This window comes from Pongo abelii, chromosome 2, assembly GCF_028885655.2.
Source record: "Pongo abelii isolate AG06213 chromosome 2, NHGRI_mPonAbe1-v2.0_pri, whole genome shotgun sequence".
NCBI lineage: Eukaryota > Metazoa > Chordata > Mammalia > Primates > Hominidae > Pongo > Pongo abelii.
Genome location: NC_085928.1, coordinates 190,934,273 through 190,957,058, shown reverse-complemented (window position 1 = coordinate 190,957,058; position 22,786 = coordinate 190,934,273). Strand labels below are relative to the sequence as shown.

The 22,786-nt window shown below is 38.5% G+C and overlaps 1 protein-coding gene and 1 long non-coding RNA gene across 7 annotated transcripts in view; both read right to left on the bottom strand.

The window, feature by feature from the left end:
• FXR1 (FMR1 autosomal homolog 1) overlaps nucleotides 1–22,786 on the bottom strand; it is a 64,769-nt gene that overhangs the window by 39,705 nt on the left and 2,278 nt on the right. For all 6 annotated transcript variants that reach the window (XM_009239570.4, XM_009239571.4, XM_009239574.4 and 3 more), the window contains 2 exon segments: nucleotides 3,935–3,987; nucleotides 2,090–2,183 (listed from right to left, as the gene is read on the bottom strand). In XM_009239570.4, coding sequence (XP_009237845.2) covers nucleotides 2,090–2,183; nucleotides 3,935–3,987 — 147 coding nt within the window.
• Nucleotides 7,069–22,687, bottom strand: LOC134761066 (uncharacterized). Its single transcript, XR_010139322.1, has 2 exons — nucleotides 22,386–22,687; nucleotides 7,069–21,710 (listed from the first exon to the last, which is right to left on the bottom strand). It is a non-coding gene; the product is annotated as an uncharacterized LOC134761066 (long non-coding RNA).

Here is a 22,786-nt window from a genome sequence, read left to right as displayed (position 1 = left end):
GCTACCAATTTTAAGTGTCTAAACAACAAAAAAGTGTAAGAAGCATTACTCTCAAAACTGAGTGCAACACATTTCTAATTCTAGAACATGTCCAAACCTACATCATTCCTTGCTTGACCTAACTTTTGCTTACTCAAAATCCAAAAAACACTGTACCAGAAATAAATTTTGAAAAATGAAAACGAATCAAGCCCGTTATTCTCACAGGAAACTATTATAAAGAGATACAATATTGAGAAAAACATTTTCAATAAAATCTGAAGTCCAAATGAACACAGTAATCTGCAGCATCACTGCCATATATAGCACCCACCAAGGACCCCACTTCACACTCCTTGATTTGCAGCAGTCACTTCACCACTTTGTTTCCTCGTGTCTCCCCCAGATGCCACCAGTAACATTTTCCTCAAGAACTCTAATACACACAGATAGTTACAGGTATTCTTACAAAAAGTTATTTCTTAACTTATTGCCATTTAAAAATTCTGCCTGGATTTTAATTATTTGCACTAAGTTCACTGTGTACTATTTTGCTTTAACTAAAGCAAAGTATAAATTATGTCAGGGTGCCATGAGCCAAGTCCCTCATGGATGAGTAAAGCATTCACTTTACTCACTCTTTTATCTTTGACTTCCACCAAAGTGGGTACACTAAGTTAAGGTTGTCAGGGATTGAAGTGCTGCAATTTTTGACTTCCTAGCATATTATCTAGATTAATGAGAGCTCAAACAAAATTTATTATTAAAAAATCAAGCCATGTATGGTGGCTCACACCTGTAATCCCAGAACTTTGGGAGGCCGAGGTGGGCGGATCACCTGAGGTCAGGAGTTCAAGACCAGCCTGGCCAACAAGGCAAAACCCTGTCTCTACTACAAGTAAAACAATTAGCTGGGCGTGGTGGTGGGTACCTGTAATCCCAGATACTCAGAAGGCTGAGGCAGGAGAATCGCTTGAACCTGGGAAGAGGTTGGAGTGAGCTGAGATCGCTCCATTGAACTCCAGCTTAGGCGACAGAGTGAGACTCCATCTCAAAAAATAAAAGTAAAATAAAATTGGCAGATAACGAAATCATTTGCAAAGTATGCTTAGTACAGAATATGTACCTTTAAAATGTTTGTAAATGGCTAGGCGCGGTGGCTCACACCTGTAATCCCAGCACTTTGGGGGGACAAAGCAGGCAGATCACCTGAGGTCAGGAGTTCGAGAACAGCCTGGCCAACATCGTGAAACCCCATCTCTACTAACAATACAAAAATTAGCCAGGCATGGTGACACACGCCTGTAGTTCCAGCTATTCAGGAGGCTGAGGCAGGTGAATCGCTTGAACCTGGGAGGCAGAGGTTTCAGTGAGCCAAGATCGCGCCATTGTACTGCAACCTGGAAGACAAGAGGGAAACTCCATCTCAAAAAATAAATAAATAAAATAAAATAAAATGTTTGTAGGGCCGGGCACGGTGGCTCACACCTGTAATCCCATCATTTTGGGATGCTGAGACAAGCCTGAAAGAACATGCACAGCATGAACAGTGTTTTGTTCATCTGTGAGCTGTGATTTTTCTTTCCCTCCTTTTTTATTTTTTTTTTGCTTTTCTGTACTTTTAGATTTTTCCTCAGACATTTCTAGAATATTGTAGAAAGCAGAAAGCTAGTTACAATATTTCACATTGTTACATATGAACTCTGTTAATGATCACTATAGTAAAAGAATAACTATTAACACCTCATAAAGACACCCAGGCAAATCGTTAAATTATTTAAAGTAATCAGCAAAAAGAAGGAAAAGGGTAACACCACAGTGCATAGAGTTCTATGCTAGGTTCTTTTAAGAATTCAAATGCACTATCATCCATGACTTCCAAATTATAATGATAAATTTAAAGTCTACAAAGCTAAAAATGGGACAGGTGAGACCGATTCTAACTCCAAAACTCAAGCACTGCTATATCACACAGCTATTACCACCAACAGAAAGAATAGAGAAAAGGAATTAGACTTATCCTCCATCAACTAAGCTAATTCTCCTAAAAGAGTATTTACTTAAATCAAAAAAATAGACACCACAAGAAAATAAACTTAAAAATACATACCTCTACTTCATCTCCTTCACTAATTTCTTTTTTTATATCAGGTGGTGGTGGTAATCTAACTTCATTAAATGGAACTTGGCGTTCTGGTTGCCAACTGAAGGATTAGAAAAGGTGTATTAACAACTTAAAAATATATAGTCTACACCTGGTGCTGCATACTTTTTCAAGTTAATCATTTAGCTTTCCCTAAAGAGAAGAAAAACAACATTCATACTATTAATAATTTCACAAGTAATTAGTTACTGAAGTAGAACAGATTTTGTATGACTCTTAATGAAGTTCATAATTAACATAATTGTTAACAATTGTACGTTACCTCCCAAATTACTCATCCTAAGAGCAGTACACACATTCTCCCAAATTACTCATCGTAAGAGCAATACATACATTATTCTGCAAATGAAATAAGCTAAGTTCACAGTGATGACTAACTTTGATTCGGACAGCTGCCCAATAAATAGTAGTGGTATCAACTTATTTCAAATAGTTTCACAACTACATGACCTATCAATAAAGGAAACACAATTTCATAGATTACGTAACAATATAAACTGTGTAATTCTTTTTAGTATACATGTTCACAGAAATACAGAAAATTATCAGCAATTATTTTGAATAGCTGAATTACAAAAGATTTCGTTTTCTCACGTTCCATTTATCTTTCCTACAGTGGATACATACATTATAATTAGAACCTAGAAAAAGCTTACTTTTAACTCTGTAGCAAATATGAATGTATTAAACCAATTTAGCAGTTAACTGACATTTTTTATGTTGTATTTTAAAAGCTGAAATTATAAAGTAAAAAATTATTCCCTACTCTAATTTCTCATAGGTCATTTATATGTCTGGGAAGTATACTATGACATAAAATGTACCTCAAGTTTCTATCTGCCAAGGCTGGGCAAAGTAGCAGCTGACAAGTAAAAGATTTGGGGATGCTTTCTTTTCACCATTACTGTCCAAATGGCAGCTGCTCAAAGATAGAAATCATCTCAACACTTGTTTCTACATGAAGCAGCTGTTAGGCAAAGATCTTTTCAGGCAATTCCAGAAACAGCTTAAAAGTGGAAGCTGAACAGTTTTTTTCTGACCATCAATTAAACAGTGCTCTTGGAGATGGAGTTTCGCTCTCGTCGCCCAGGCTGGAGTGCAATGGCGCAGTCTCGGCTCACTGCAACCTCCACCTCCCGGGTTCGAGCGATTCTCCTGCCTCAGTCTCCTAAGTAGCTGGAATTACAGGCGCCCCCCGCCATGACTAGCTAATTTTTTTGTATTTTTTAGTAGAGACAGGGTTTCACCATGTTGGCCAGGCTGTCTCAAACTCCTGACCTCAATTGATCTGCCCGCCTCGGCCTCCCAAAGTGCTGGGAATACAGGCATGAGCCACCACACCCAGCCCAGCGCTCTTTTATAGCCCTTCCTAACCAAGCCCACCATGCTGTCTTTCCCATTTTTAGACTACATACCCCTCAGGCAATTAAAGATGGCTTAACACTTATTCTGATGACCAGTAGTCAACTGGAAAACCTTCTACAACATCATTTGAAAATTCTGGACTTTTAAGTATTAAGCATATTATCATCTAATTTGTGCCATCTATTGTGCAAAACTGATTCATATCTATACATGTTCTGGCAAAGAAGAGAGTTATGAAAAAAGTGACAATTATGGACAGAAAAACAGATAAAGAATTATCAAAACTAGACTTATGATCACACAACCAAACCTTCCCACCCCCCAAAAGCAAAATCATTTTTCCACTGGCAGTAGGAATACCCAAAAGCAAACAGTTTGGCACTGCCATCTCTAAAATTAAGGCCTTTGTCAACAAAAATAACTTACTTATTTTCAAAAACAACTGTAAGGGAGTCTTCATGAACATCTTTGATAAATCCCTGCAAGACACAAAAACATTATAAAAGCATATATATTAAAGCACTTCATAACTCTAAAAGGTTGTATTAGAGATACAAAGGTAATAGAGAGTACTGAAAGAACACAACGTTTAGAATTAGGCAGATGTGAGTTTGATTTCCATCTATTCCATTTATGAGACATATGATCTTTTAAGTTACTTAACCTCTCTGAACCTCATTTTTCACCTGGTGTCATCTACCTAGGAATTAGCAAAAGTAAATGTACATCCCTGGAACATCTCAGGTATTAGTTCAGCAAGGCAGTTATTTAGTATTGTGACTAAGAGTTCAGTATTTACTACTGTGATAAAGAGTTCAAGCTCTGGAGTACTGGCTGCCAGGATTCATACCCAAGCTCTATCACTTGTATATTCTTGAATACAGTTTTGATCTAATGAAATTAATTACAGTATCATCCACCTAATGAAAAATTATGAGAAGTAAATGAAGTAATGTTTAGCACAGTACCTGGTACAAAGTAAGAACCCAATTTTGTTATAAATGTTATCAATATTATAGTCCACCTTCAGTAAAATGCATGAGTCCATTTCGAATACTATCTTTGCCATTAACTTAATCTTATTTTTCCTACATACTTCTCTTTCCCTTCCCTTAAAAGAAAATTGGGCTATAGTGAGTACACTGTTCACGATGATGTTGTAATGAATACAGATTCTCAATAACAATTGGTGGTCATTTTTCAGCCTTAAAATTACTATTAAAATTAGCCTTCTTACTCTATCTTCCTTTGATTAATACAGCTGAAAGAAACCATAAGATCTGACATACTCAAGAAAGAGCAAAGGACTTGGGTGTAGAATTACTGTTGCTGATATCCTGATTCCACCACTATGTAACCATAGGCAAGCAGTCCTTGGCACTTATGTAATTACAATTAACATTAAATGACTTTATATTACTATGAATCAGAACTGCAAATTACTGAATGTTAGTCAAATGCTTACACACACTTTCAACCATGGGGTACGTAGGAAATACTTTTCTAAAACATCTTTATCACACTAGACTCCATAATGTCCAAGGCAAACTAGCTATATAAACACATGTATAGTACCTGGTCAAAGCAAGGCAAAAATGAACTCACTCCTTCCCAAAAGTCCATTAACTAACACTAAAGAGATTTGAAGGAATAAACCCAAAAGAAAGAAGAGCATAAAGGGAAAAGGCAAACTTACAACAACAAAAAATGTTTTTTTGTTTTTGTTTTTTTTTTTTTTTTTTTTTTGAAACTTACAAAGTAAATGGAAGAGGGGTAACTTAAGTAATAAAAAACAAAGCAAGCCCGGGCGCCCAGCACTTTGGAAGAACAAGAAAGGCGGACACCTTGAGCTCAGGAGTTTGAGACCATCCTAGGCAAGACAGTGAAATCCCATCTCTACCAAAAATATAAAAAAATTAGCTGGGCCTGGTGGCGTGTCTGTGGTCCCAGCTACTTGGAAGGCTGAGGTGGGAAGATCGCTTGAGCCTGGGAGGCAGAGGTTGCAGTGAGCCATGATCATGCTGCTGCGCCATGACCATGCTGCTGCACTCCATCCTGGGTGACACAGTATGGCCTCATCTCCAAAAAAAAAAAAAAAAAACCCACAACAACTAATTTTTAAGGGCGTACTCTGTGTTAGACATTTTTCTAAGCAAATTAGCAAATTAAGACTATAAAATATAAACCGGCAGTGGAAATGGCTCAGTTCTCTTCTCCAGCTCCAACTGCCTGTTGTCTCATTTATTTGTGTGCTATGGGACATTTCTATGCAAACATCCTCACTGAGGCCTAAAACCCAGAATACCTTTCACTTGAAGATTGCTATGGTAGGCCCGGTGCAGTGACTCACGCCTGTAATGCCAGCACTTTGGGAAGCCAGAGCAGGCAGATCACCTAAGGTCAGGAGTTCAAGACCAGCCTGGCCAACATGGTGAAACTCCATCTCTTCTAAAAATACAAAAATTAGCCAGATGTGGTAGCAGGTGCCTGTAATCCCAGCTACTCAGGAGGCCGAGGCAGGAGAATCGCTTGAACCCAGGAAGCGGAGGTTGCAGTGAGCCGAGGCTACACCACTGCACTCCAGCCTGGGTGACAAGAGCAAAACTCCATCTCAAAGAAAAAAACAAAAAAGACTGCTATAGTAGCTCCTGCCTTGCAATTCTGGAGATATTTATTAATTAATCCTCCCTAAATTTAAATATTAAGAGTTGCCACCCTAGTTCAGGCTCTGATTATCTGACCATGCTATAATAATGACTTTCTGGCCAGTTTCTCCATTTCTAGTAGGGCACATTAACTTCCTTTTTTTTTTTTTTTTTGAGGCAGAGTCTTGCTCTGTTGCCCAGGCTGGAGTGCAGTGGTGTGATCTGGGCTCACGGCAACCTCCACCTCCCTGGCTCAAGCGATCCTCCTGCCTCAGCCTCCCCAGTAGCTGGGACTACACCACCACACCCAGCTAATTTTTTTGTATTTTTAGTAGAGACAGAGTTTTGCCATGTGGGCCAGGCTGGTCTCGAACTCCTGACCTCAGGTGATCCACTCGCCTCGGCCTCCCAAAGTGCTGAGATTATTATAGGCATGAGCCACCACGCCTGGCCCACATTCACTTTCAAAAATCACTTTGGTCAGTGCATTCAGTTATGGTGCCAGCAAATATAACTGTATTACACCCCTGCCATTTTTTAACAAATTTCAGAAACTGGGAATTTCCATGTTTATGAATATTAGTAAAGCATCTCTTCCATCAGAAGACAGCCATATTTTCAACTTCCACTAACGTGTTCTAGTTCTTTAACAAACTCTCACAAAGTTTGAAAAGTCTCACAAATTAATCTTTCTAGTCTCTGTATAATTCATAGTGGATTAGTTCAAATCAGAACTCTAAATCACTAGAAACTTTCACTGCTTTCTCACCTTTATAATAATCTCTCACTCTCCTTTGTAATAAAAACCTATCTAAAAATCAACACTTCTACCTTTCCCACAAACACTTCATAAACTTCATAAACATCAGTATCAACTTTGAGTGCACATTTTTCACAAACTTTAAAACATAGCTCTGTACAACTACTTTTTTTTTTTTTTTTGAGATAGAGTCTCACTCTGTTGCCAGGCTGGAGTGCAGTGGTGCAATCTCAGCTGGCCGCAATCTCCAACTCCCTGGTCCAAGCGATTCTCCTGCCTCAGCCTCCCGAGTAGCTGGGATTACAGGCACACACCACCACGCCCAGCTAATTTTTGTATTTTTAGCAGAGACTGGGTTTCACCATGTCGGCCAGGCTGGTCTCGAACTCCGACCTCGTGATCCGCCCACCTTGGCTTCCCAAAGTGCTGGGATTACAGGCGTGAGCCACCACGCCCTGGCCCTTGAGCATCTACTGTTATTGCTAGTATCAGTCTGCCATAAGATTTACTAGAGTAAGGCCTGACACCTAGTCCTTAAAATCTATTTGGACTGTAGTGAACAATTTCTAACATCCTACTCCATAAAATCTAATCCCCAAGTCCTAAATTCTAGACAAAGGTGTTTCTAATGGCCAGATTTCTCTAAAATTTAGTCCACTTGATACAGGACACAGTCAATACTTTTAAATGTATTTTTGTACTCCCAAGCCACCAGAATGATGCTAGGTCTCCCCGCCTGCTCAAGAGACCCAGATTGACAGGGCTGGGTCTTTGCCAAAATCCGATAGTCAGGAGACACCAGTAACAGCCACATTTGTCTGCACATGGCAGGGGCCTTTATGCCGTTAAGTCTCCATCCAATCTTTGTGGATTTTGACTGTCTCTCTTCCTATTCACACCCACCTGGCTCAGGTCCCATATTTCTCAGAACAAAGCCTTTGACATTTCTTTTTCTTCTGCCCATACATATGCAGGCACAGAAGATTTCAAGCCATCCTTATTAAATGGTCACTTGTCTTGTTCACTCACACAGTCCAATAATGTTTACATTTGAAACTCTTAACTATAATTTAAGATAATCATTAATAACTAGTCAGTATAACACATCTGAAGTGTATTCAAAATCTTAAAATGTTCACAGCTTGCTATGGATAGGCGGAAAAAAAAAAATCTTAAAATGCCCACATAACTCTGACAAAACAAATAGGCATCATGTAATAAAAAACTACAAATGCCATAAATTAGGCCAGGCGCAGTGGCTCACGCCTGTAATCCCAGCACTTTGGGAGGCCAAGGCGGGCAGTTCGAGACCAGCCTGACCAAAATGGAGAAAGCTCATCTCTACTAAAAATACAACATTAGCCGGGTGTGGGGACGCATGATTGTAATCCCAGCTACTTGGGAGGCTGAGGCAGGAGAATCACTTGATCCCAGGAGGTGGAGGCTGCAGTGAGCCAAGATAGCACATTGCACTCCAGCCTAGGCAACAAGAACGAAACTCCGTCTAAAAAAAACAACAAAAAATGCCATAAATTAAGTGTAAAATGAAAGTAGGGATGGAAGGAGTAGAAGGAATCCTTGAGCAGTGAAAAAGCACTATCCGAAGAACTAATTTCAAAAGCAATCTAGTATAAAACAATTTTTTAAAAAAAGGTTCTAGTCAAAGATCCACTTAAGCAGCAAGTTAACTAACAATCCATTAGCCTTCTACATGTAAACAGGCAGCTGTAAAATAAAAATTTTATACAAAAAAATTCTACTTACAGCAACAACCAAAAAATCCTACAAGTGTCCTCAACAACAGAAATATGCACAGAAGCTATGTACAAAAATGTCTGAAGCTCTAATAAATATAAATACAAAATTTAGGAAAATGTAAAACACCATCATGTTCTTAGAGACCTTGATATTATAAAATTTCAATATGCCCCTAAAATTAACCTATAATTTCAATGGGATCCCACTGAAATATTAAGAGTGTGTATGTGTTTGGGGTGGAGGGACCTAATAAAATAAGCCTATCTCAAAAAATTTTAAAAAAGAAAGCCTTCAAAAAGGAAACTTCTAAAATGGGGTGGGGGTGTGCTGGGATGGGAGGGAACAATACACTCTATACTTACCAAACCTTAAAGATTATTTTAAAACTACAATAATGAAGATGGAAAAGATATTTTAAAGGAACACAGATTCCCAAAGTAGGCCTAAAGTCACTTAGGAATTTACAAATGGGGAAGGAATGGACTCTTTTTAAAGTGGTATTGGAACATTTAAATAATTCTTGGGGAAAACAGAAATGGGATGTCTTCACCAGAAAAAAAAAAAAAAAAAAAAATCAAGAGATAAAACATTCAAACTTCAAAAAAAAAAATCAGTAACAATTCCAGGAGAAAGCAGGAGCCAATTATCTACAACTTGCAGTAAGGAAGGCCCTTCTAACCAAAAAAAAACAAAACCCAAAAGCCACAAAGTTTGATAAACATATACTACCCAGAAGCTAAAATATAAAAGCATCACATACAAAGGAGAAAAGGGGGCAGGGGGTGAAACAGCATACAACAAGGTTAAATCCCCAATTCAAATATTCTTAGGTGAGTAAGAACAAGCTGATGGAAAACGTATCGATGGATATGAACTAGGTGAACAAGTAATTCACAGGAAAAAATGTAATTTTAATAATATACAAATCTCCTTTAAAGTGTTAAACATTTGCTACAATTTGTTCTGAACTTTGCTTTTCTCTTCAGTTTGTGTCTTGCAGATCCTACCTTACTATAAAGATCTACTCATTTTTTTTTAGACAGGTGCTTAAATGGCCTGTGGGAAAAAGTAGTACACAGGATATCTGCTTACTTTATGAATATATTTTTGAAATTACAAAATACAGCTGAAAAACAAGAAGTTTCTCAACTTGACAGGAGCCGTTGTGGAAAAAAAAATCCTATAGGCTAAACAGAAAGAAACATGGTATGAATATATTTCAGGAGTTAAAAGATTAATATTACAAATACAGCAAAAAATCTGAACAGATGTATTATGGACCCTGGCTGTGAAACAGTCACCTAATGACACTGTATGAGGGCAGACAAAATATCATTTATAAACCACTCATTTTAAAAAAGGTAAGTTGAAACAATACACATCTTATATAGCCCCAAAGTTTCACTCCCTACGTTAAAAGTACAAATTTAAAATCTCATCTGTCTTGAGCTCTTTTCACTAAATCACTATGAACCAAATGATGAAATCCTTTTGCCAATTCATATAGTTTTAAACTCTAAAAGATTGAGTCTGGTAGTAATGTTAATCAGGGGAAATAAGGCACCTATCATAAAAAGATATTAAGGCAAGGTTCCCAAAGTATTAAAAACTAACTCACAACTGGTAAGGCAATTATCTTGTCCAAAACCTAGATTCAAGCTGAAAGAAAATTTTAATGTTTGAAATACTGATCAATAGATCAGATATCTTGATTGAGTTGTGGCTTAGAAATCTGTACAGATGTCCCTTCAGGAACATTCCTAATAAACCCATTAAGAATATACCGTCCTAGTCTAGAAAAATTCCTTTGACTGGAAAGTAACTATGATTACAAATTCATCTATTACTTTAGATTTTTTTTAAGACCCACTGATGCCTTCCTACCACTGCAATTCATTACAACAGTAAATTTACATTCCTTATAAAGGAGTAAACAAGCTTTATAAAGGAGTAAACAGAAACTTTAAAACCTTAATATTTGGCAGACTACCAAATGTAATCAGAAACAGCACAGCCTGAATTCGAAGTTTTAAAAGGCAAGTCCAGAACCAAAAAATCGAAGATTTACACCCTAAAAGTGTAACTCTCGTATTTCAAAATTCTTCTTAGAAGAGTTTTCTGATTGCAAAACAAACTGCCTTTTTTCTTTTTTAATGCCAACAAAAGGCCAGAAAAAAAAAAAAAAAAAATACAATACAATCCCCCTAAATAGAGGTTAGGAACTATCCTTGGCTTAATCCAACTTTTTAATTACTCCAGTCTCAAGATTCCAACCTATTAAAAGTTTCATGGTAAAGCAGGAGACCTGTCAGGAATCACACCTCTAGTTCACATTTATTCTCTTAAGTAAGCAAAAGGAATTATCAGACTCACATTACTGCTTCCCTCAAACCTGATCAAGTATTCTTACATAGTTTGTCACTCCAGCTTTAAGACTACTGTTTTTCTTTTTAATTCTCTTCTCATGAATCGCTGGCATGAAATTTAAACATTTTATTTTTCTCTCTAGATTTGGCACAACAGTCAGAAATAACTTTACTTTTTTTATGCCTTCTCAAATGTGTTAAAAAAAGAAAAAAGTGCAGTTCATGGCTTAATTCCTGATGCAAACTTGTGGTAAAGTATTTACTGTATTTCTAAAGATAAACTGATTAAAATAAATCCTTCTTTATTAGAGACACTGGGCTGTTTGTTAGACAGTGAAGGGTCTTTCCTCTGACTAGGTTAACTCTCCATTTACCCCAACTACATCAGTTAAATATTACTGAGTGGATAAATTTGATTACAAAATATATAGCCCATGAGAAAAAGGTACTAACATAATTCATGCAAAATTCAGTACCTTGGGTTTTTTTTTTCCCCAACTGCCACAATGGATTTTATTATCACTTTTTATCCCTTGATCAATTATCAGTTTATTTATTGATTCATACTCTGGCCCCAGTCTACCTTTCCAGCCCATCAATTTGAATGATTTAACATCTCTGAAATCAGGATGCTTCTTACAATGGATGGCATCTTAGAATAGTTGATAGCCACATGTCAGTCAGGACATAAATGTCACTCTTTAGTACTCAAACTTGGTTTGCTTGCGATTTTCTGTGGCACCTGATGGTAACCCCTGAGCATTTCAGTCAGCAAACCAACGAAGAACCACTTTAGGAATGACTGCAGTTTCTTATCAGAATGTTTGTCTGTTGACACCTTCTGATAAAATCTAGAAAGCACCAGGATCAAAGCTCACAAAATGAGTAAAAATTATTGGAAGAAAATCCTGGAGACAACAGAGGAATGCACTTTTTTTTTTGAGACAGAGTCTCGCTCTGTGGCCCAGGCTGGAGTGCAGTGGCCTGATCTCAGCTCACTGTAACCTCCACCTCCCAGTTCAAGCAATTCTTCTGCCTCAGCCTCCCGAGTAGCTGGGACTAGAGGCACGTGCCACCACGCCCGGCTAACTTTTTTTTATTTTTAGTAGAGACAGGGTTTCACCATATTAGCCAGGCTGGTCTCCAACTCCTGACCTCGTGATCCACCCACCTCAGCCCCCAAAGTGCTGGGATTACAGGCGTGACCCACCGCGCCCGGCCAGGAGAGCACTTTTAAAGTAGGTTTACAACATCAATACTCTCCATGGCACTGAGGAAGATATTTTTAGAAGAAACGCAGATATCTGAATATGAATATGTTTTAATGAATTTCTTTTGCTTGAACTTCCCATTTTATGTATGGGACTGTTAGAAGGATATCTTTCAATAACTAAATAAAAATATTAAAAAATAAAGACAACCATTGTTCAGATTAATTGGCACATTTCTTCTTTCTTCATGGTACAGTGCCTCTGACAACTGATGCTGTTTTATGTATAATGAAATTGCACTGAGGCCAGGCACAGTGGCTCACGCCTGTAATCCCAGTAATTTGGGAGGCCAAGGCAGGTGGATCACCTGAGGTCAGGAGTTTTAGACCAACCTAGCCAACATGGTGAAACCCCGTCTCTACTAAAAATACAAAAATTGGTTGATCTTCCACTAATTTCCCAAATCTATATATGGAAAAACAATCTGTTCTGTTGATTCTAAACCCAACTTTCAACTATTCAGACATCTCCACCCATAGTTTACTGACACCTAAAATCAACACGTCCACAGTCAGAATCTCATCTGCTGTCCTGCTCTGCACCCTACACAGCATGATCCATTTAACAGGATTTTCAAAATGAAAGAGAAAACTGAACACAGCAAACAATCCTTTTTAACCAGGATTCTAGGAGAATACAGCCCAATGCAGTAAGGCATCCACTGTGTGTAATGAATTAACTTCTCTCACATACATCTAGAATGGTACTACGACCTATGTGCCATGACCAGGAGAACTGAGAAACTGTGTTTCTGTGCTTTATGGTTCAGATAAGAAACTCGGGCTGAAGGCTGGGCACGACAGCTCACACCTGTAATCCCAGCCCTTTGGGAGGTCGAGGCAGGCAGATCACCTGAGGTCAGGAGTTCGAGGCCAACATGGCGAAACCCTATCTCTACTAAAAATGCAAAAATTAGCTGGGCATGCTGGTACACACCTGTAGTCCCAGCTACCTGGGAGCCTGAGGCAGGAGAATCACTTGAACCCGAGAGGCAGAGGTTTCAGTGAGCCAAGACCACGCCACTGCACTCCAGCCTGGGTGACAGAGCAAGACTCTGTCTCAAAAAAAAAAAGAATCTCAAGCTGCAAAAGTCCGACTTGTCTCCCAGATCTGGGTGATCATCGTTATCTAGGTAACCTTAAAGTTCTCAAGAAGGATGCCCGAGGGTCTGTAATCCCAACCCACTCAGGAGACTGAGGCGGGAAGATCACTTGAGCCTAGTAGTCGAGGCCAGCCTGGGCAACATAGGGAGACAGATCAACAGACCGGTCTCCTGAAACAACAACAACTTCTTTATTTGCAAAATAAAGGAGGTGAAGATTCTTAAACTGGGGTACTCCCTGACACTGAAAGATGTGCTAGGAGTACTTAAAGCTACTCCCTCCCCACAACTACCATGGTAAATCTTCCTGGAGCTTTTATGACAGGTAAAGTAATTTAAAAGATTCATAATAAAGTTTCTGGACTGTCTACATAGTTAACAGATTATCTAAAGGGCTCCTTATCAGGGCAAGGAAAAAAAAAAAAAGCCTCACTAAATGAAGGCACTACCATACAGTGGTTTCACTGGAAGGTCTCAGATCCCACTACTTACTGTGTATAACAAGAAAGAATCCAAAACAGTAATGTAAGGAAAATAAGATCCCTAACTGGCCTTATTTGCCAAAAAGCAAATCACAATGTTCCTTTCTCGAGATCTCTGTATGGTATTCCCAGAACACCCCAGACTCTTTGGAGTAATTCTCAGGAGGGTCTATCAATCTGGAATGGGATCCAGACCTCCAGGATGCTGAGCATCAACCTCTCATCCCAATCCTAGAAGTGAGGGAGATCCAGCTAAGGAGAGACACACATGCAAGAAAAACAACTTTCAAACAGAGATGATTAATACATGGCACTAGCATAACTGCCTATACATACAAATATGCAAAAATATTAACGTACTATTTAAATGTAAAAATAAAACTCCAACATAACCTAAGAAATTGTATGTATAATCTGGGCACAGACTGTCTTAACCAGGACTGGAAACCCAGATGCCTTAATGGAAAAAAAAATTATGTTAAAAACTAAAATCTCACTATGACCAGCAATACAAGAAAAGAAATCAAAAGGATGGGCAGGCAGGGCACAGTGTGGCTCACACCTGTAATCCCAGCACTTTGGGAGGCCGAGGCAGGAAGATCACTTGAGTCCAGGAGTTGGAGGCCAGCCTGGGCAACATAACAAGACCCCATCTCTACAGAAAATTTTTCTAAATTAGCTGGGCATGGTGGCACATGTCTGTAGTCTCAGATACTCCAGAGGCTGAGGCAGGAGGATCACTTGAACCTGGGAGGTCAAGACTGCAGTGAGCCATGATCCTATCACTGCATTGCAACCTGGGTGACACAGTATTATTTATTTTGAGATCCTATCTCAAAATTAATAACCTAATTAAATAGGTGAGAGAGTGGACACTCAAGGTCAGAGGCTTAATATCCATAATACAAAAAGATATCCAAAACTGACAAAGGACACCCCAACAAAAAAATGGGCAAAAGACAGGCAATTCTTAGAAAAACAAAATCAAATGGCAAACAAAGGCAAGTCTTAAAAGAACAAGTTCAAATGGCAAACAAACATTAAAATTCACAACTGGGATCAAGTTCCAATGAGATATCCCTTTACATCCAACAGACTGGCAAAAATTAAAGATCATAAAGCCAATTTCTGGCACAGGTAAAAAGAAAAAGAGCTGCCATTTATTATTGATGGAGAACACAGGAAGCATCAGAAGCCTTTTTGGAAAGCAATCTTTTAACATTTATTACAGTTTTTTGTTTTTTTAAAGGTTCCCTTTCACCAAGCTATCCCATTCTTTGATATCTATCCAATGGAAATAGTTATGTGGAGCGACAAAAAACTGAAAACAAAGTGTATGTCTATTAACTGGGGAATGGCTGAATTTAATACATTCTTATGATTATATAACCTTAAAAAATAAATCATACTCCACATGAAAATAGTTGAGATGTGGATGATCCTATTTTTATACAGTAATACTGAAAAACCCTATACTTGTAAATGAATGCGTACCTATATCCAATTCTACGAGCATGATGAAATATATGGAACTACGTGTATGTGCTACAAACAAAGGTTACCTAATATGGAGGCGGAGGTGAGACACCCAGGTGGTGAAGAGCAACCAGGGGAAAAAAAAAGAAAAAAATACAATAGACTAAGTTTTTATATCATACTTACGTGTGTGTAAAATTATACATGTGTATATGTAAACGTATACTTTTAAGAGTTAGCATATATCTTATTGTCAGCCAACGTTTTCCATACAGCACATATGTGCATCACCACTCCCCACTTCTAATTTCTCCATCTCTAGGGATCTCAAATTTATAAGATATAAACTTATAAGATGCTTACAACACCTAAAAGATCTAAGTTGTAATTTGATTCCAAGAAGTACCAAATAGTCAAGGCTGCTACTGCAATCAAAAAAATGTCTTAACTTCAAACAATATACTTTTTAAAAAGATCTACGCAACTAAATCTACAAAGTAAAATTATTTCAAATCACTAGATACTTGTTCCACAAATTCAAAAAATCTGCAAATTTACCAATTACATTATACATTACAATAATTATTACAAGTTCTTTTTTTTTTTTTTGAGATGGAGTTTCACTCTGTTGCCCAGGCTGGAGTGCAGTGGCATGATCTCGGCTCACTGCAACCTCCACACACACCCCCACCCTGGGTTCAAGGGATTCTCCTGCCTCAGCCTCCAGAATAGCTGGGATTACAGGCACCAGCCACCATGCCTTGCTAATTTTTGTGTTTTTAGTGGAGACCGTTTCACCATGTTGGCCAGGCTGGTCTCAAACTCCTGCCCTCAAGTGATCCACCCACCTCAGCCTCCCAAAGTGCTGGGATTACAGTCAAGAGCCACCGCGCCCAGCCAATTATGGAGTAAGCTCTAATAAGAAAAAAAAATTATTCAAGGTAAGCATTCAGCATTCATTAGTATTGAGCTTGTAACTGTTCTGAATTTGAAAAAAAAAAAAAAGACAATGAGGATGTGAAGATTTCTTTAAGAATACACAAGTGTCTACTAGTACTGCTTACATACCAGTAATGTTCTCGGCTTGTTAGGTTCACCCATTTGTATGTATTATCTAACAGTTCTCTCTGAAATGGAATGAGTTAATGGTTCCAAATGGCCACCCAAAACTATTCTGGGCCGGGCATGGTGGCTCACACCTGTAATCCTAGCACTTTGGGAGGCTGAGGCAGGCAGATCACCTGAGATCAGGAGCTCAAGGTCAGCCTAGTCAACACGGCAAATCACCATCTCTACTAAAAATACAAAATTAGCCGGGCGTGGTGGTGCATGGCTGTAATCTCAGCTACAATAATTACTGAGGCACAAGAATCGCTTGTACCTAAGAGGCAGAGGTTGCAGTGAGCCAAGATTGCGCCACTGCACTCCAACCTGGGTGACAGAGCTAGACTCAAAAAAAAAAAAGAAAACTATTCTGACTTTCTTGTTGCAGAGTTTAAGTTCTATACAGTTCCCTCTATACATACATAAAGTTTTGTGACAGTATCTGAACTTGACCAAGATCAAAACATAACTTCTTTAAAAAAATCATTTAAATTCAGTTTGAACCAAAATCAGAAATGACGAAGTTAGCAGTTACTAAGATTACACATCATTCAAAAAATATATACTGAGGGCTTACTATGAACTAAGTACATATATCAACAAAATTTAAGACTTGAAAATAACCTGAAAAACTGTAAAAACAAAAAGGTTATATGAAAAGGGAACCAAAAACAGCTACCTATGATTAATTATGTAGATTAAGAAAGGAATTCAGGAGCCTCTCAGGCTCCTGATCCTGAAGAAATCTCAACACGGGAGCGCATCCCTTTGCCAACAATAATAAACTTCATCAGCTATTTTACTAATGGAGACCTCTGTTCATCTTCCCAAAATAGACAGCAAAAAACGCTGAAGATAGAGAATGGCAGGCAAGTTAAATACACTGATAGCATAAATTATCTCGATTAAAAGGAGGAGGTAGTGGCTCATGCCTGTAATCCCAGCACTTTGGGAGGCTGAGGCAGGAAGATCACAAGGTCAGGAGTTTGGGACCAGCCTGGCCAATATGGTGAAACCCCATCTCTAATACAAAAATCAGCTGGGCGTGGTGGCGGGCACCTTTAGTCCCAGCTATTCAGGAGGCTGAGACGGGAGAATTGCTTGAACCCGGGAAGCAGAGGTTGCAGTGAGCTGAGATTGCGCCACTGCACTCCAGTCTGCGCAACAGAGCAAGACTCCGTCTCAAAATAAAACAAAATGCATGAAAAGAAATAGGTAATATTAATTTCAATATTATTTAACCTAATATACCTAAAATATTATCCAACATGTAATCAACATAAAAAATTACTGGCCTGGCGCAGTGGCTCACGCCTGTAATCCCAGCACTTGGGGAGGCTGAGCCAGGTGGAACATTTGAGGTAAGGAGTTCGAAACCAGCCTGGCCAACATGGTGAAACCCCGTCTCTACTGAAAATACAGAAATTGCCTGGGCGTGGAGGCACACAGCTATAATCCCAGCTACTCGGGTGGCTCAGGCATGAGAATCACTTGAACCAAGGAGGCGGAAGTTGCAATGATCCGAGATAGTGCCACTGCACTCCAGCCTGGGCAACAGAGCAAGACTCTGGCTCAAAAAACAAAAAACAAAAAACAAACATACAAAAAAAAAAAAAAAAAACTATTGAGGTGTTTCACATTATTTTTTTAATACTAAGGCTTTGAAACCCAATTTGTATTTTACATTTAAAGCATATTTCAATTCAGACTAGTACATTTCAGCTCCATGGCTGGCAGCTACCATATTAGAAAGAGCAGATTTGTCTAAAGCAAAGGCATAGCTCAAATCATTTCTCTGGGAACCTCCCAATTTATTCCTCATAATTCTCCTCATATTAGTAACAATTCAAAATTAGTAATAATGTGGCAAAACATATTTGTACTTCAAAAAATATTGCACCATAATGGTTAAATTTGTACTTCAAAAAATATTGCACCATAATGGTTAAAGAAATTGGTTCTGTGGCGTCAGAATCTGAATCTTGAATCAGCATCTAACTTTACAGACCTGGATTCACTTAGCCTCAGTATTCTCAAATGGTGGTGTTATCTACTTCACTGTGGTTGACAGGATTAAATGGGAAATTCGGGTAAGGCACCTACAAAGTCTGGTAAGTAGTCTGGGTACTCAATGAAAATTAGTTACAGTTGCTAGAGGTAGATGGGACTGCCATCAACAGAAACTAGCAAAGATTTCACAACTTATAAATAGGTTAAAGGAAATACAACTGCTTCATACTGCATATGAAAAAACCAAGGTGTTTACCTGGATGATCCTGCCAGTTAAAAGCTATTACAAGAATTAGGGGTCAATCATGGAATGAATGCATACTGCTCTTCCCACTACAAAAAAGCTAATTTGACAACCTTAAACACTGTGATAGAGAACTTACTCAGAGTGATAATCCAGCAAAGTGTCTGCCCTTTTCCTCCTAATGAAAATGTAAGCTCACTATCCTAAAAGTTACTTTGAAAAATCCCTAATGCTGGCCAGACTTAGTGGTTCATGCCTGTAATCCCAGCACTCTGGGAGGCCCAGATGGGAGTATTGCTTGAGAACAGGAGTTTGAGACCAGCCTGATCAAAATAGCAAGACCCCATCTCTACTAAAAAATAAAAATTAAAAAATAAAACCAACCTCATAGAGTTCTTGGGAAAAGAAAATCAGGAAATACACATAGAAGCTTAATACATAATCTAGTAAAGAACAGGCTCTCATCTTAAACTATTATCTTACAGAAGGCACATAAATATCTGACATAGAAAATAACAGGTACATAAAAGTAAAAATACGGAAAAATAATGTTTTCTGGAAGTATTTAAAGCCAAGGCCTTGACAGTATCTCTCTAGATAGATAAGATGTGCTTTTCTGCTTTCATATTTTTCGTAATTATGTGTTGCTCTTCTAATACAAAATACGAAACTTTACAAGAAATATATGCATTTAAATTGACTTTTTTTTTTTTTTTTTTTTTTGCGACAGAGTCTCACTCTGTCACCCAGGCTGGAGTGCAATGGCGTGGTCTCGGCTCACTGCAACCTCTGCCTCCCCGGTTCAAGTGATTCTCCCACCTCAGCTTCCCAAGTAGCTGGGACTATAGGCGCGTGCCACCACACCTGGCTAATTTTTGTATTTTTAGTAGAGACGGGGTTTCTCTATGTTGGCCAGGCTGGTCTCGAACTCCTGACCTCGTGATCCGCCCGCCTCGGCCCCACAAAGTGCTGGGATTACAGGCGTGAGCCATGGCGCCCGGCCTAAGCTGACTTTTTAATAACTGTGATCACCATCAGCAAGATAGAATCCCAGCCTTCCTTCCCCTCCACGTTTTGCAACTATCTGTGAATGAAAATAAAAGCTGTTGTGATCATTTATTTTGACATTCAGTTAAATCTTCATTCCTTAGCATTTTAATGAAAATTATCTTTTTAAATATGCAAAACAACCATTTTAAAGTATCTGGAACTATGTATTTTTAAATTAATACATTTAATTTAATGTATTAATTTAATACATTATTAAGACGATTACTGTTTTTTCAATTACAAATCTCCACAATGAAACCAACTAACAAGATTCTGTACTAACCTTGAAAAGTCAGCATACCCTCTGAACGCAACTTTTTACTATAATTCTGTTGGTCATCATTAATATACCTACTGCATAATTTAGATTACGCTCAAATTCCACTTAATATTAAATCAAGCTAAACAGGGAATTATAGAAATATTATAGTACTTTGAGATTTGTTTTGCAGACAGTTACACAGTTGAAGCAGACAGCTCTAAAAGTAATTAACTCTGGCCAGGCGCGGTGGCTCACACCTGTATTCCCAGCACCTTGGGAGGCCGAGGTGGACGGATCACGAGGTCAGGAGATCGAGACCATCCTGGCCAACATGGTGAAACCCCGTCTCTACTAAAAATACAAAAAATTAGCTGGGCGTGGTGGTGCGTGCCTGAAATACCAGCTACTCAGGAGGCTGAGGCAGGAGAATCGCTTGAACCACTGAGTCAGAGGTTGCAGCCAGCCAAGATTGCGCCACTGCACTCCAGCCTGGTGACAGAGCAAGACTCCGTCTCAAGAAAACAAAAAAGTAACTCTACCTTCTGCAGAAAATGATTGAAATCTTAGAGCTTACAGATTCCCTTGGAACATCATGGAAACTTTCCTATGAGCCAGAAACTGAGTGACTTACTTTCAACTTCTATTTAAAATTATACTCATGGTAGGGCGCGGTGGCTCACGCCTGTAATCCCAGCACTTTGGGAGGCCGAGGAGGGCGATCACTTGACGTCAGGAGTTTGAGGCCAGCCTGGCCTACGTAGTAAAACCCCGTCTCTACTAAAAATACAAAAATTAGCCAGCCATGTTAGTGCATGCCTGTTGTCCCAGCTACTTGGGAGGCTGAGGCAAGAGAATCACTTGAACCTGGGAGGTGGAGGTTGCAGTGAGCCGAGATCGCACCACTGCGCTCCCACCTGGGCAACAGGGCAAGATTCTGTCTCAAAAAATAAAAATAAAATAAAATTATACTCAGCCCAAGGCCATAGAAATTGCAATGCTATTACAAAGACTAACATATATTTATACATCAGTTAAAAAGCACTTTAACGATGCAAATGAGCCGGAGGTTTCTTTGGGGTAATGGAATGTTCTGAAGGAAGACTGTGGCGGTGGTTACACAACTCTGTAAACACACTGTCATTCAACTGTACACTTAAAAAAGGTTAGTTTTATAGAATATACATTCTACCTCATTAAAACTTTCTTTTTCAAGACACCTTAAATGTCCAGTAGTATAAAACCTAAGATGCTACTTTAGGTATGAGAAGTACAAAAGTACAAAGCCTGTAATGTTATTTTATATAACAGCATAGCCCACCATCGAATGCTTAACATCTTCCCATTCTCTCTCATCCCCACAGATTTATAGGGCTGCGAACATGCACAAATAAAGTTTTTAATCTCTTTAACTATAGAGCCACTGTTAAATGCAGAACAATGTATTTAGCACGCCACCATTTGTGTACATACTATTTTTTAAAGGCTACCCTAATTTTAGGCAAAATATTCAGATCTTCAGCATTTCACTGGTTCCAACTAATCTGTGAAATGAAGTTTCAGTTCTACTACAAAAACTAATCAAAGTCTACAGAGTACTGCCTCAAGGCATGATAACTGACTTTGAAACTCATCAACGGCAATTCACACTTACGGCCAAATGTGTGTCTTCTGCCTATACGGGTAAGAGGGGAAAAGAGGGAAATTCAGATCACCTGTACATTGAAAAACACCACAAAAAACCAAAGAAATACACTAAAATGTTAACAGCTCTCATCTCAAGGCAACTTCTAGTTTTTGCTGAGTTCCAAAATTCCCTCAGTGACCATGTATTATCTTCTAAATTGGAAAAAAACTAATTAAAATTAAATTGCTTCTACGCTAAATGGAAGCCAGACTCAAAACACTACACCAATATATTGTATGATTCTATATACGTAACGTTCTGAATAAGAAAAACTATGGGGACAGAAAACACTCTAGAAGCTGGGGTTGAGGAATGGTTGACTGAAAAGGGCATGACGGAAATTTGGGGGCTATCAATCTTGATAAATGCTTGACACCACCAGTTAAGGTGACAGTTAATCTTGATAATTGTCAGCATTTATCAAGATTGATAACCATACACCAAAAAAGGCTTATTTTACTGTATGTAAATTAACCTCAACTTTTACATTCTAATGAATAAAAAGCAATAAATTTCTGTGCAATAAGCTAATGGTTTTCAAGTCAGCAGTTTAATAGGATAAAAGTATACTGGGGATCACTGAACTACTTCAAGCCCCTCATGTTAGACAGAGAGATTTGTTCAGGGGTCCATTGTTAGATAATGGTAAGGTGAAGTACAGACCTAGAATTCTCATCTGTTTACTTCAAATCCAGGACTCTTTTCCACTTCGCCATTCTCATTCTTCCAGAGTTCTGAAGACCACAGTTTCCACAAAGTGCATGTGCAAGTGGATTATGGCTGGACATAAAATTCCAAATGTTCAAGCGTACATGATTTCAGTGCACACACAGGTGGCTAGTGTCCTTTCCAACCTTTGCCAAAGTACCAACTCACTTTGTGAGGCAAAATGAGTAATGGAGTCAAAGTCTAAGTAGAAACAAGCAGTAGACTGTAGACATGTATAGAGATCAATTATAAATACTTCAGAGTTCCAAAATGGGGACATTTGATTCATTGTGAATTGACTGGAAAAAAAAAATACCGTGAGAAACCAAAGTAAGACTGCAAACAATCTCTACTAA